Source organism: Primulina huaijiensis, chromosome 3 (assembly GCF_012295235.1).
Source record: "Primulina huaijiensis isolate GDHJ02 chromosome 3, ASM1229523v2, whole genome shotgun sequence".
Lineage (NCBI taxonomy): Eukaryota > Viridiplantae > Streptophyta > Magnoliopsida > Lamiales > Gesneriaceae > Primulina > Primulina huaijiensis.
In genome coordinates, this window is record NC_133308.1 from 29,626,319 (window position 1) to 29,638,876 (window position 12,558).

At 37.0% G+C, this 12,558-nt stretch overlaps 1 protein-coding gene and 1 pseudogene across 5 annotated transcripts; both read left to right on the forward strand.

The window, feature by feature from the left end:
- The first annotated feature begins 1,396 nt into the window (after positions 1 to 1,396).
- LOC140974530 (protein NSP-INTERACTING KINASE 3-like) lies at positions 1,397 to 9,488 on the forward strand. 5 transcript variants are annotated; one of them, XM_073438034.1, is made up of 12 exons: positions 1,397 to 1,413; positions 2,546 to 3,234; positions 3,880 to 4,012; positions 4,130 to 4,201; positions 4,315 to 4,458; positions 4,567 to 4,638; positions 4,725 to 4,784; positions 4,875 to 4,972; positions 7,593 to 7,736; positions 7,963 to 8,304; positions 8,543 to 8,934; positions 9,034 to 9,488. In XM_073438034.1, the coding sequence occupies exons 2-12, from the start codon at positions 3,132 to 3,134 to the stop codon at positions 9,340 to 9,342; spliced, it is 1,869 nt and encodes a 622-aa protein (XP_073294135.1). In that variant the 5' UTR covers positions 1,397 to 1,413; positions 2,546 to 3,131; the 3' UTR covers positions 9,343 to 9,488. The 5 variants fall into 5 exon arrangements, with proteins under 5 accessions (XP_073294135.1, XP_073294139.1, XP_073294137.1 ...); XM_073438036.1 differs by lacking the exon at positions 1,397 to 1,413 and having other exon boundaries at positions 2,413 to 3,015; positions 3,091 to 3,234; XM_073438035.1 differs by lacking the exon at positions 1,397 to 1,413 and having other exon boundaries at positions 2,413 to 2,749; positions 2,857 to 3,234.
- A 1,032-nt stretch (positions 9,489 to 10,520) lies between these two features.
- LOC140972678 (protein trichome birefringence-like 2) lies at positions 10,521 to 12,235 on the forward strand (annotated as a pseudogene).
- The last annotated feature ends 323 nt before the right edge of the window (positions 12,236 to 12,558 follow it).

The following is a 12,558-nucleotide window of genomic DNA, read 5'->3' on the forward strand; positions in this document are numbered from 1 at the left end:
TCATCCCCTCATATTCGTTTATTTATTCAAAAACAATAAAATCTGTGTATTGAAATATTTCCTCTGCAGATATTTGACAGTGAGAAATGTTCTGGAGCTTGGCAGCAACAATGATTTGATGAAATTATGCTCTAGCTACGGTGAAGTGAGTGAGTGTTTATCAATTATATCAATGATACGTATGCACAAATAAATATATATAACCTTTATTTTCCCCATAAAAAAATCTTCTTTTTTTGTGTTGCATCAATTTTATTATTTTAAAGAAAATTAAGTTCATGAATATAGCCTATTATTTAGTGAATTGATTAAGAGTTTGATGGTTTCTGAAAGTGGTGCTCAGATGCAAGCCAATGGATAGTGAAGAATGTGAGCCATTTACCGATGTCTACTGAATTAAGTTTTGTCAGATCAGCAATGCCAGGTGATGTTAGCTAATAAGTATCATTGAATATTCACTTGAATGCCTGTGAATCTCTGTGTTTGATAAATGAGTTTGAGGAAGAAAATGTAGCATATGGCAATCTCATTATGCATATTTTGTACATCATTTTGAAATAGATTTGCGAAAAGGAAGTTGGATAAGCCTGTTTTTCTTGGAAATTGATTGCAATTATCTTATCCTTGATACAAGAGAGAAATTAGAAAGAAGGAGAAAGGAAGTGCTAGCACGATTGAAATGTAAGTATGTAGTAACACAAGATAGAATTTAAGATTTTTTAATGTGGTGGATTTTTTTATTCAGCTAGCAACTTGAAAGGGTTTTCATCTTTTATGAGTATGCCATTGTCAGTTTTTGATCCAGGGCCAAAGGATTCATTTCCAAAAACGTCATCCTTAGCCCAAAGGTACTCTTCTAGACACCGACGAATATTTTGAGGAAGTTTTTATGGCTTTATCATACAGGAAGCATATCATTTTTCCAAGGACGAAGCGGACTTGCAGAATGTTGTTAACACGCGACAAACATCTACAACATCAGATCCCTTTAACAAGGTCAGTATTTAAGTGTTTTCTAATTTCATTCATGACCAAAAGTGTTTCTGCTGAAACTTGAACCAAGAGGTTGATGATGCTATGGGAATGTATATTTCATTGAAGTATTTGTAGCTATTGCTATTTTTTGTAGTGTGAACTTGAAGGGCGACAATTAATAGACATGGATCCGGCAAAAACAGTTCCACATGTTCTTTTTACTGTGATTAGTTTAATTGAGTAGCCAGTACAGTTGAGCTAATATCTAGATTGATATGATGTTTTATATTATTAACTTGAGAATCATGAGTTCATAAATGCCTCTGGAAACTTTCGTGTCCCGAGTTTTTTATAGCATGCAGCAGTTAGTCAAGAAGGGGGTTTCCCGACGAGGCGAGATTGGAAATAATATGGTTAACCTAAAATCCATAGGCTTTGGTATTTAAAACAAACAATTTTCACCCCAACATTGATTATTTGCAATTATGTATCCGTCCCTTGAAGATTGAGCTTAAATAAAAGTTTGTCCAAACTCTTTTTTCATTCGCACGATACAAGACATACCATCATCATCATCATCATCATCATCATTATTACTATCGAATGGGGAGGTAATAATTATATAATTAAGAAAGTTCAAGCAGTTGTGGGCTAGAAAATATTCAGCCTTTCCGATGCGACAGAATACTCTCGAGTTTTTCAACTGAGCACATTAAGGTAGGAGGTACTGCTTTGCTTCAGTTAATAAGGATTTGTCGAAAATGCCCTTGTAGTGTAGGCTGATAATTGCGGTACTTTAATTTTTTCAAGTGAGAATTTAATTTTATATATTCTCAACGATACATCATCAGCCTATAAAACAAACTATATCAGTTAATATATTCATCCGCTTCAACATTTAATGTATAAATTTTACACATAAATTAATCAGATTCACAATAAGGATTTTCAAAAAGAAAAATTACCATATTTAATTTAAGCTAAGTACTATACCTACTCATCATAATTATGTCCTCATCTTAACCAACCTCCACAACTACAACTACAACTACTATACTTGTCTGGTTTTCAAAAGGTTGGGTTCCGGTTTCAATCATTATATGTAGAAAGAGAGAGATCAAGGCAATTGTTTTATTTATAAGACTTAACATACATAATATGGATGAGATGATGAGATCCTAACAGAACAAAATGAATTTGGAAAATAAAATCAGTCAAAAAGGTCACAAAGTTAGACTTAGACGAGGACAAGGTAAGGCAAGCACGTGATCTGCCAAAAACTTACCATGCTTTCAATCACACATCCATCCCTTCACTCCATATCAAACCTTCTTTCTTTTTCTTTTTCTTTTTCTTTTTTTGAAAAAAAAAAACAAAAACATTTACTGTATTAGTATAACACTTGCTAAATAATCTTTTTCCCCATTGTTTGATTATTATTATTATTAAATAGTTGCCACATCTGCATTTTGTGATCCCTTGGCCTCTTTTGTTTTGGATTCTTGGGTTGTGTTTGTATTTTTCTGGTAAGCTGTAAAATGTCGTCGTGTTGTTTCTTGATTTTAACTAGATAAAGTGAGGAACTGTGATGTTAATCTTTGAGCGGATAGGCTGCCTAAAGCAACAGAAGCCAAGCTCAAAATTATTAGTCCGGGGCAGATAGAATTTTGTGGGGATCAGTTTCAAGTTTCAACTACATTGAATTCACAAACTACTATTCGTAGATCTCAAGGCTCTAAAATATCTGTTATTCCCCCTGTTTTTGCTTTCTGAGGTATTTTCTTCATTCTATTCGGCGCCAAATATTGCCTACTTGGTATGAGGCTCTGTTTTTGTTCAAGATTATAAATTTACTATGTAAGTTTTGCTTTTGTCCCAAAGTGGTGGATTCTTGGATCACGAAAGAGATTTTGAAATTCTTTTGGAGTTCGAAATATAAAAGGGGCCTTTCTATATATGGTGGAGGAGGAAATACTTTGTGGGGTTCTGATCTTGAGACTTGAGAGCTCGTTTTATGGTCTGAGTTGTTTGGAGAATAAGGTGATCTGCTGACGTTGTGAATTATTGTGTAATTTGTGAATGGACTAATCTGTTGAGCGGAATAATCTTTTGCAGACAAGTTAAATTTTGTGGTTAGAGTTTCATCAGATCGTAACATGGGGATAGAGAAGTTTCTTTTCTGGAAAGTGGGATTAATGGTTTTAGCATTGATTGGGAGTTCTTATTCAACTTTATCTCCAACTGGAGTCAATTTTGAAGGTAGACGTTTTTCTCTCTGAACTTCCATATTTCTTTGTATCGCTGTGGGAAAAATTCTTTTGCTTTTAATTTTCTTGCATGGATGATGGTGATTGAATTTTAATTTTTATGGATTCCTAAGCTTTTAGTTTATTCCTTCATGTTTGCATTTATTTTCTAATTTTGATCATATTCAAGTTCAATGTCCCCGTTAGCTTATGCTTTCTTGTAATTCGGGTGAAACCTTTTTTTTTTCTTTTCTTGGTTTATAAACTCTTACCTTGTCATTTAGTTTTTGTATTAGCCTGAAATGTCTATCTTCATATCAAGATTTGTGCTGCTGCAACCTGCCTCCAGTGTAGGGATTTTACTGAAATAAAAATATATTACTGATAATTCTTCCATCGTGGTTCTTGAGAAGTTTGGTAGTTTTATCAGAATTATTCCTAAAAACTAGCTGTCACATTAATGGATTCAAGGACTTAGAGTCCACACACTGGTTCTGGAAATCTATGCAAAGTCTGGCACTGTTTTCATTTGTGGACATATATGCTTTACAAGTTGGGTAACGCAGACCCAGCTAATGGTTTTGATATTGAGTGTAATAGCTCTTCAAAGGTGTATTATATCTTGACAAATGATCTTTCTTTGTTGAAATTGATGCAGTTGTAGCTTTAATTGCCATAAAAAGTGACTTAAATGATCCATATAATGTCCTGGAAAATTGGGATGCCAATTCTGTAGATCCTTGTAGTTGGAGGATGATCACTTGTTCTCCAGATGGCTATGTTTCTGCTCTGTAAGGCACCTAACATTACCTTTTAATGCCAAAAATCGAAGAAAACTTTCCACTAATTGCTTATAGCTTGAATCTGTTAGTTACTGATTTATTGCGGTAATTTTTACTTCTTGTTAGAGGACTACCTAGCCTGAGCTTGTCCGGAACCATATCACCTGGGATCGGAAACCTCACGAACTTGCAGTCTATGTGAGTTATTCTATTATTATTACTGTTAGTTTTGAGATTGTCTATATGTTATTGCCTAGTTGAGTATCCATTTTCAATTTAATCTCCAACAATGTTTTTCCATTTCTATGTAGATTGCTACAGAACAATGAAATTTCTGGTTTCATTCCTACTTCCATTGGGAGGTTAGAAAAGCTTGAGACGCTCGATCTCTCAAACAACCAGCTTACTGATGAAATTCCTGAATCTGTTGGGGATCTGAAGGACTTAAATTATCTGTGAGTGTTTTGAGACTTGCTGATATTAACTTTCAAAAGTTTCTCATTTTGCCATCCTTGTTTGCTTTATAATGACACCTGTTTCTTCCATGGCTTTGAGCAAGACAGACGGCTTAACAACAACAGCCTTACTGGTCCGATTCCTGGTTCTCTTTCCAAACTCGAGGGCCTCACTCTTGTGTATGTCTTATTTCTTTTCTTGCTCTCATTAGTTGTCAAATTCATGAGAGTAATTTACTAAGAACTTGATTTCTTCCTCACTGCAGGGACCTTTCTTACAATAATCTTAGTGGCTCCTTGCCTAAAGTTTCTGCTCGAACATTAAAGTTGATTGCTCTCTCTCTTTCAAAAATAATCATTTACTTGTGGTAGAATTTATTTACTCAGCTAATTGTTTTGTGTTGGTTCGCTCCCAGAATTGTTGGAAATCCTTTAATTTGTGAGCAAGCTTCTCAAAACAATTGTTCTGTTGTCTATCCAGAGCCATTGTTCTTCCCACCTGATAATGGAAAAGGTAAACATGGCTTCATTCTCCACCCGATTTTCAGTATATTTAATCTTCATTCCTGTTATCATAATTGTTGGGAATTGAACCAAAGTCTCATATCGGAAATATAGGAAAAAGTTAGGACTTTTGAATAAAGTTCAAAAGCAAATCCAGAGGGGTTTATGCCAAAAGTGGGCAATATCATACCATTATAGAGATATATAAGTTTCATTGCACAACAAGTGGTATCAGAGCCATGGTCTAGATCGAGCCATGTGAGTAGAATCCTCGGATACTTAAGTGAAGGAGGTGGAGGCTCCCATTAAATCCGTGATGAGCTCTCGAGGCAGGTTGTGCTCCAAGTATTTCACGTAAGTATGTGTTCCGAACGCAGTGGAAAAGAGTGATCTCGATTGGAGTGTATTATCCTCCAAGTGGAGAGGATGGACGGATGGGCTTGAAGGGAAGTCTCGACCCTAAGAATAATGGTGGTCTTTCGTTCGAGGGGAGGATTGTTGAGATTTCAATCAAAGTCCTACATTGGAAATATATGCTAAAAATCATGGGTTAATAAGATGGAAATATATCTCCATTGGTATGATGCATTTTGGCTAAAGTCTAAAAGCAAATCCATGAGTGCTTAAGCCCAAAGTGGACAAATATTATACTATTGTGGAGATATGTGAGTTTCTTTCCACAACAAGTGAGATTTATTTGAAAAGTTGGTGTTCCAAAAGTATGGCTTGATCGGTTAGCAAAGAAGTGGCTATTTCTGTAGTGGCTATAACAGATTATAACTTCTAGAATTCAACTGGTTAGTTGACTGGTCAGTGCTATAAAAGAGAAGGCTGGACTGAAGATAGGAAAAGAGAGATATTTTCAAAAATCGACAACTCAACAAGTGACGAAGGGATCAAGAGAGAATAGAGAGAAAAAGAGAGATTGAGGGAAAAACAACTCATCTGTTGTATTGTTTCTGCTCTTGTTTCTCAAAGACTTTGTAAAGTACTTGTTGAGTGAATAATAAAATAGATTGGCGTGTTCTTCGTGGATGTAGGCCAAACTTGGCTGAACCACGTAACTCCTTGTGTTCAACCATTTTGCATAATTTGAAATTCTTGATTGTTTTACTACAGTTTTCTGGGTATACAGAAATCGTTCACTGATTGCGGTCGTCTCGATTCACACAGAAAAGATTAAAAACGATCTTTGAATCAATTTTCCTAACAAATGGCGCCATCATTGGGAATCGATAAATTGCAATGTAATCAATGAGTTTGATATCGAAAAATTTACAGGGAGTAATGATTTTGGACTTGGAGGATCAAGATATGGGCAATGTTGGTCCAAGGCAAAGGCTGTAAGTACTCCTCTAGCACAACACATTAAACTCTCAACAAATCAGTCCCCAAACTGCAAAGAAGAGAGGGAAGAAATGTCCTGTGTGGCTGTGTACCCTATGCTAGCGGGGTAGGTAGCATCATGTATGAAATGGTGTAGTCGTCCAGATTTGGCTTATGCCATAAATGTGATCTCAAGATTTATGGCCAACCCTGGACAAGCTCACTGGGATGCTCTTAAATGAACTCTAAGATATTTGAAGGGGGAAGAAAATCTTGGACTGTTGTTCAAAAGACGTGCACATTTCTCAACCAGTACTTGGATACGTGGATTTTGATTATGCGGGAAGCTTGGATACAAGGAAGTCATTAACTAGGTTTGTGTTAACCGTGTATGGAACGGCTGCAAGCTGGAAAGCCACTCTATAATCAGTGGTTACGTTATCAACAACTGAAGCGGAATACATTGATGTGACAGAAGCGGTTAAAGAGACCCTGGGTTGCAAGGAATAGTTTCTGAACTTAGGGTAAAACAAGATCAGGTGGTCCACTGTGATAACCAAAGTGCAATCCACTTAGCCAAGCATCAAGTGTTCCACGAAAGGTCAAAACACATTGACGTTAAGTTACATTTTGTGTGAGACATCATTGAAAAAGGAGAAATAAAGCTGGAAAAATCGGTACGAAAGATAACCCAGCAGATGCGATGACCAAGGAGCTACCACAAGCCAAGTTCAAACATTGTTTGAACTTAATCAATGTAGTGGGTGGAAAATAGCCCAAAAGGTGAAGGAGAGAAGCCAATATTTTTGAGACAAGGTGGAGATTGATAAGTTAGTGTTCCAAAAGTCTGGCTTAATAGGTTAGCAAAGAAGTGGCTATTTCTGTTAGTGGCCATAACAGATTATAACTTGTAGAAGTCAACTGGTTAGTTGGCTGGTCAGTGCTATAAAAGAGAAGGCTGGACTGAAGATAAGAACAGAGAGAGATTTTCAATAATCAACAACTGAACAGGTGAGCTCATATGTTGTATTGTTCTTTTTTTTTTGAAGGCTTTGTGAAGAACTTGTTGAGTGAATGATAAAAGAGAGCCGTATTCTCCCATGGATGCGGGCCAAACTTGGTTGAACCACATAATTCCTTGTGTTCAGTAATTTTGCGTAATTTGTAACTCTTGCTTGCGTTGCTACAGTATTCTTGGTATGCATAAATTGTTCATTGATTGCGGTCATCTCAATTCACACAGAAAAGATTATAAACAATCTTTGAATCAAATTTCCTAACAATAATCTAATTATTCTTAACAGGGTATTCAAAATCTGGAACAAAACATTACGTTGCCATTGCTTTTGGAGCTAGCTTTAGTGTTGCCTTTCTAATCCTAATAGTCGTTGGCTTGGTCCTTTGGTGGCGATACAGGCATAATCAGCAGATATTCTTTGATGTTAATGGTCAGTCGTATTGATGAATGTTGGTGCACTAACTTTACCTTTTAATCTTTAACAATTCTGTAACAAGATTTTGATGTCGGAAATTAGATGGATGGAATTATTTGGTATATGGTTAGTGTGTTCTTATTTCTGGAAAGGTTAAACGATAAATATTGACACGATTATCCATATGCTACACAATCATTCTTTCTCTCTGCTTTATTCTTATCCGTCTTTTGTTTGTCAGATCAATATGATCCAGAGGTACGTTTAGGCCATCTGAGAAGGTACACCTTCAAGGAACTCCGAGCGTCCACTGATCATTTCAATTTGAAGAATATATTAGGAAAGGGAGGATTTGGCATCGTTTACAAGGGGCGTTTAAGTAACGGGACTGTAGTTGCTGTCAAAAGGTTAAAAGATTACAATGCAGTTGGTGGTGAAATTCAGTTCCAGACGGAAGTAGAGCTGATCAGTCTGGCTGTCCATAGAAATCTTCTTCGTCTTTGGGGATTCTGCTCGACCGAAAACGAACGTCTTCTCATTTACCCATACATGCCAAATGGTTCGGTCGCCTCTAGACTGAAAGGTATGTGAATATTCTGCTCTGCTGTAGTTTTGAAGTTAATCAATCTTAATTGTATTCAAGCCTGAAACATCCTAGGCACGATTGGAACTAGGAATTCATGTGAGGGGCAAGACTGAGGGGTATTTGGGGAGAATTTTAAGTTTTAGAAAATCACAAAAAGCCTTAAAATATTTCTATCGAGGAGGTGGTCTGCTGCAGATTCTTGGCTGATGAACATTATATTCGATCATCTTTTTAGATCATGTAAATGGCAGGCCGGTTTTGGACTGGTCCAGGAGGAAAAGAATAGCATTGGGTACAGCTAGGGGGCTAGTGTATTTACATGAGCAATGCGACCCCAAAATTATTCACCGTGATGTCAAAGCTGCCAACATCTTGTTAGACGAGGACTTCGAGGCAGTAGTTGGAGACTTTGGATTGGCGAAGCTATTGGATCACCGAGATTCCCACGTTACAACAGCAGTTCGTGGCACTGTGGGTCACATTGCTCCCGAATATTTATCAACGGGTCGATCATCAGAAAAAACGGACGTATTTGGGTTCGGAATCTTACTTCTGGAGTTGATTACAGGGCAGAAAGCGGTGGACTTTGGGCGGGGGACCAACCAAAAGGCGGTCATGCTCGACTGGGTAACTCCCTCGTATCTTTGATTATGATTATGTCATGTTGTTTATGTTAAAACTTAAAATATGAATCCGAGAGAATGGCTTCTGGGTGCAACGGCTCAGGTGAAGAAGCTTCATGAAGATGGTAAACTGAATCTTCTGCTGGACAGAGAGTTGAAGAATGAATACGATAGAATGGAGTTAGAAGAGATGGTGCGAGTGGCACTTGTCAGCACACATTTTAATCCGTGTCATCGTCCAAAAATGTCAGAGGTTTTGAGGATGTTGGAAGGCGACGGGTTAACAGAGAAATGGGAGCAATCACAGAGCATGGAGACTACAAGACATGAGAAACATTCGAAAAGATATTCGGATTTCGTAGAAGAATCATCGCTCGTGGTTGAGGCAATCGAGCTCTCTGGCCCAAGATAGCATTTTTTTTCTTCTTTTTTGTGATGTGATTGTGGAACAATTGAATATTCCATGTGTACAAAAGTTTTTGTTTGGATCACAAATTCATTCAACCAATGGTAAACCATCTTGTCACATAATAAATTCGTTAGGCTCAAATATAAATAGTGGGCCCGCAATTGAATAACTATTTCGTCATTCCGATCTCTCCTCCTTTGGAACAACTAACCAGTAAATTAGTGCTCCATCTCCTCTCCTCTCCTTCATTCAACCAAATTGATTCTTCAAATAAACTCAACCAATCAACTGGACTCGAATGGCATGTTTTTTCACTATATATTACAGTTGTATCTACGAGTTTTCAGCCGTTGTCATAAAAATGGCCGGTTTTTCTAATACTATACCATGTATGGACTTCAAGAAGCTCACATTCTCGGATCAGTTCCCGCCCTGCGCTTCATCTCATGAAGTAAGTGTCGTGCTTCGGCCTCGGCGTTGTGTTGTCTTTCATCGTGTTGAGTGTAGTACCATTCAATATCTCTTTTAAGACTCTTATTATTAATTTTTTTAAAATATATAATTTCAAAAATAATTTTGTTTGTGGTGTAACGCCCCAGATTCGACGACTGTCCTCACTGTACCAAGACGAGTCTTTCCAGCGTGCTTATGTCCTCAAGCACACGCACCCAAGGAAACTTTTCAGGGGTCACCAATCCCAAAATTGTCCCAAATATGAGCTACCGAAAAGAAGATGCACCTTCTTGATATGAGTAGTACCTATCAAATCTTTTAAACCCTCTTCAACTGCACAGTCTCATACCTGAACAGTTTTTAGAATCTTTCTCCTGGTATAAGATCGGTTCATTCATGTTCCCTTCGCCTAGAAGCCTGCCAGGAGCCGTTCATTGTCCGTATAACCTCATGGCACCGGCGATCACCCCCCGCCCTCTTTGGTTCCGGGTCTCACATATACATATAAAGCAAATATCATAATTCAGTAAAACCGTAAAATATTATTAATATAAAGATCGTTTTACATTAGAGTTAATAAAGCCAAAGCCACAAGTTTCGCTGGACACCTACTCTAACATATTTGATGTGATATACCTTGATAGTTTATGTTTGCTATCTGGTTTACTTGGTACTTAGAATACTGAGATTAATTACATTTGTATCTTAGTAGACCGTCCCAGCTAATCATGTTTGTGTTTTGTAATTCACAATGCTTTCTCAGCTTTAACGCGAGTGAATTTTTGGAGAGACTTAGAGAGAAAAGTTAGTTTTTGTTGGAGGTTCGCTGAATAGGAACATGTGGGAGTCTCATGTTTGCCTTCTTCGCTGTAGTATCCGGACAAAAAACGAATTTTTGAGATATCTGGGAGGAGTACTGAATTCAAGAAAAAGGTTTCTATGCTTTCAGATTGAGGTAATTGTGCTAAAAAACCACCAAACTAATACCAAAATATTACTAGAATTTCTCCAACGATGCATCATGCCATATGGTTGCTTCTGCAGGATTATAATTGCTCGGTAGACTGTCAGTTCTCCTTTTTTGTGAAGGAATCATCTTTCAATGGCAAAAACGTTTCGTTTGAGACATTAAGACTGGATTTGATGGACGAGACTACTGCCATGTATCATGACGCGGATGTGATAATATTTAATATCAGACACAGTTGGACCCATGAAAAAACATCCCGTGATTGAGTATGGTGTTACGATAAAGAGATGCCTGCTTCATTCGCTACGAATTTGGTTTGCAAACTCATATTCACAGAGAAAATACATGGACCAAAATTGTGCTTACAGGAAAAAACTAGTGGAGAAAAATGCAAAGTTGGCCAAGGATGAAGAGTCAAGGTGATGACTTGGTAAAATTGTTATTTCACAGGGAGAAGTATTACCAGGAAGGGAATTATGTGTATCCAAGACTTACAAGTTATGGAAGCGTACAAGAGAGAACTTGTCACTTGGGCTCATTGGGTGGATAGCAACATTGACGAAAGGCGAACTCAAATTGTTTTCTAGGATTCTCAGCCACGTATTTCAGGTACGATTACAAATTAATTTAATGTCAAATGAGTTAGAAGGATATCATATTTGAACACTCTTTTGTTGTCAATTTCCGTGGCAATGGATTTTGCAAACTTCTAATATCTGACTGTTTGCAGGGGACCATGGAACTCGGGAGGGCAGTGCCATAAAGAAACTGAACCAATCTTCAAGAAAAGTCACTTAGCAAAGTATCCTGCAAAGATGAAATTTTTCGAGCATATACTTCAGGGCATGAAAACTCCAGTGATTTATTTAAACATAAGCTGTCTCACAGATTATAGAAAAGATGGTTATCCGTCCATTCATAGGCCAGATTATCAGGCAGAGCAACAAGATGCTGCGACTGCCCACGCAAAAGATTGCAGTCATTGGTGCTTACCTGGAGTACCAGATACTTGGAACGAGTTACTCTACGTGTCTCTCTTGAAAAGTGGAAAAGGATCGTGGAGGAACTGAATTGCGATTAGGCAACATTTCCAGTACAAATCTTTCCTCCCCTTTTCTTGGTTTCTTGTTGTAAACTAAACTGTATGCGGGAATATGCTTGGATGCAAGGTATTCTGGTTCTCTCCTTGCATGAATTTGTTCTTGCATATACCATTGTTAGTGATAGGTATTATTTTATGTATTTCTGGGGAATCAACCAAAAACCTTTAATTTGCTTGAATACGACCCAAGCTTCAAAATAAATCTTGGCTTAGCAGTAGTTCTGTGTTTATATGATACGCAGTGTACAAAGTTGCACTTATATTAATTGACCTGGTAGAAAGAAAATATTTATCAAAATCATTTAAATGGAAGAAAGGCCACTTGCTTATATCATTAGTCAGACTTTATGGCTAAAAAAACATGTATTGAACTTGAGATCGTATGACAATAATGATGAAGTATTTTTGTATGATTCTTATTAGGCTAATTCTAGTTTTGAGGGCTTTTTTACCGTTTACCACAAATTTCTTCAACGCTTAATAAAATAATGTAAAAAAAAAAAAATTAACAAACTAAGCTGTCACGCCTCTTGAAGAGACGTGACTTTCATTTTTTTAAAAAAAAAAAACACGTGACTAACTAAATTTTTTTTTTAGTAAAAAAAAAAAATTAACAAACTAAGCTGTCACGCCTCTTGAAGAGACGCGACTTTCATTTTTTTAAAAAAAATTAAGTCACGCCACGCCATCTCTG

Coding starts and splice junctions, on each gene's coding strand:
- LOC140974530 (XM_073438034.1), top strand. CDS start 3,132: ATGGGGATAGAGAAGTTTCTTTTCTGGAAAGTGGGATTAATGGTTTTA. Junction 4,013..4,129: donor GATGGCTATGTTTCTGCTCT/GTAAGGCACCTA, acceptor ACTTCTTGTTAG/AGGACTACCTAGCCTGAGCT. Junction 7,737..7,962: donor GATATTCTTTGATGTTAATG/GTCAGTCGTATT, acceptor TTTGTTTGTCAG/ATCAATATGATCCAGAGGTA.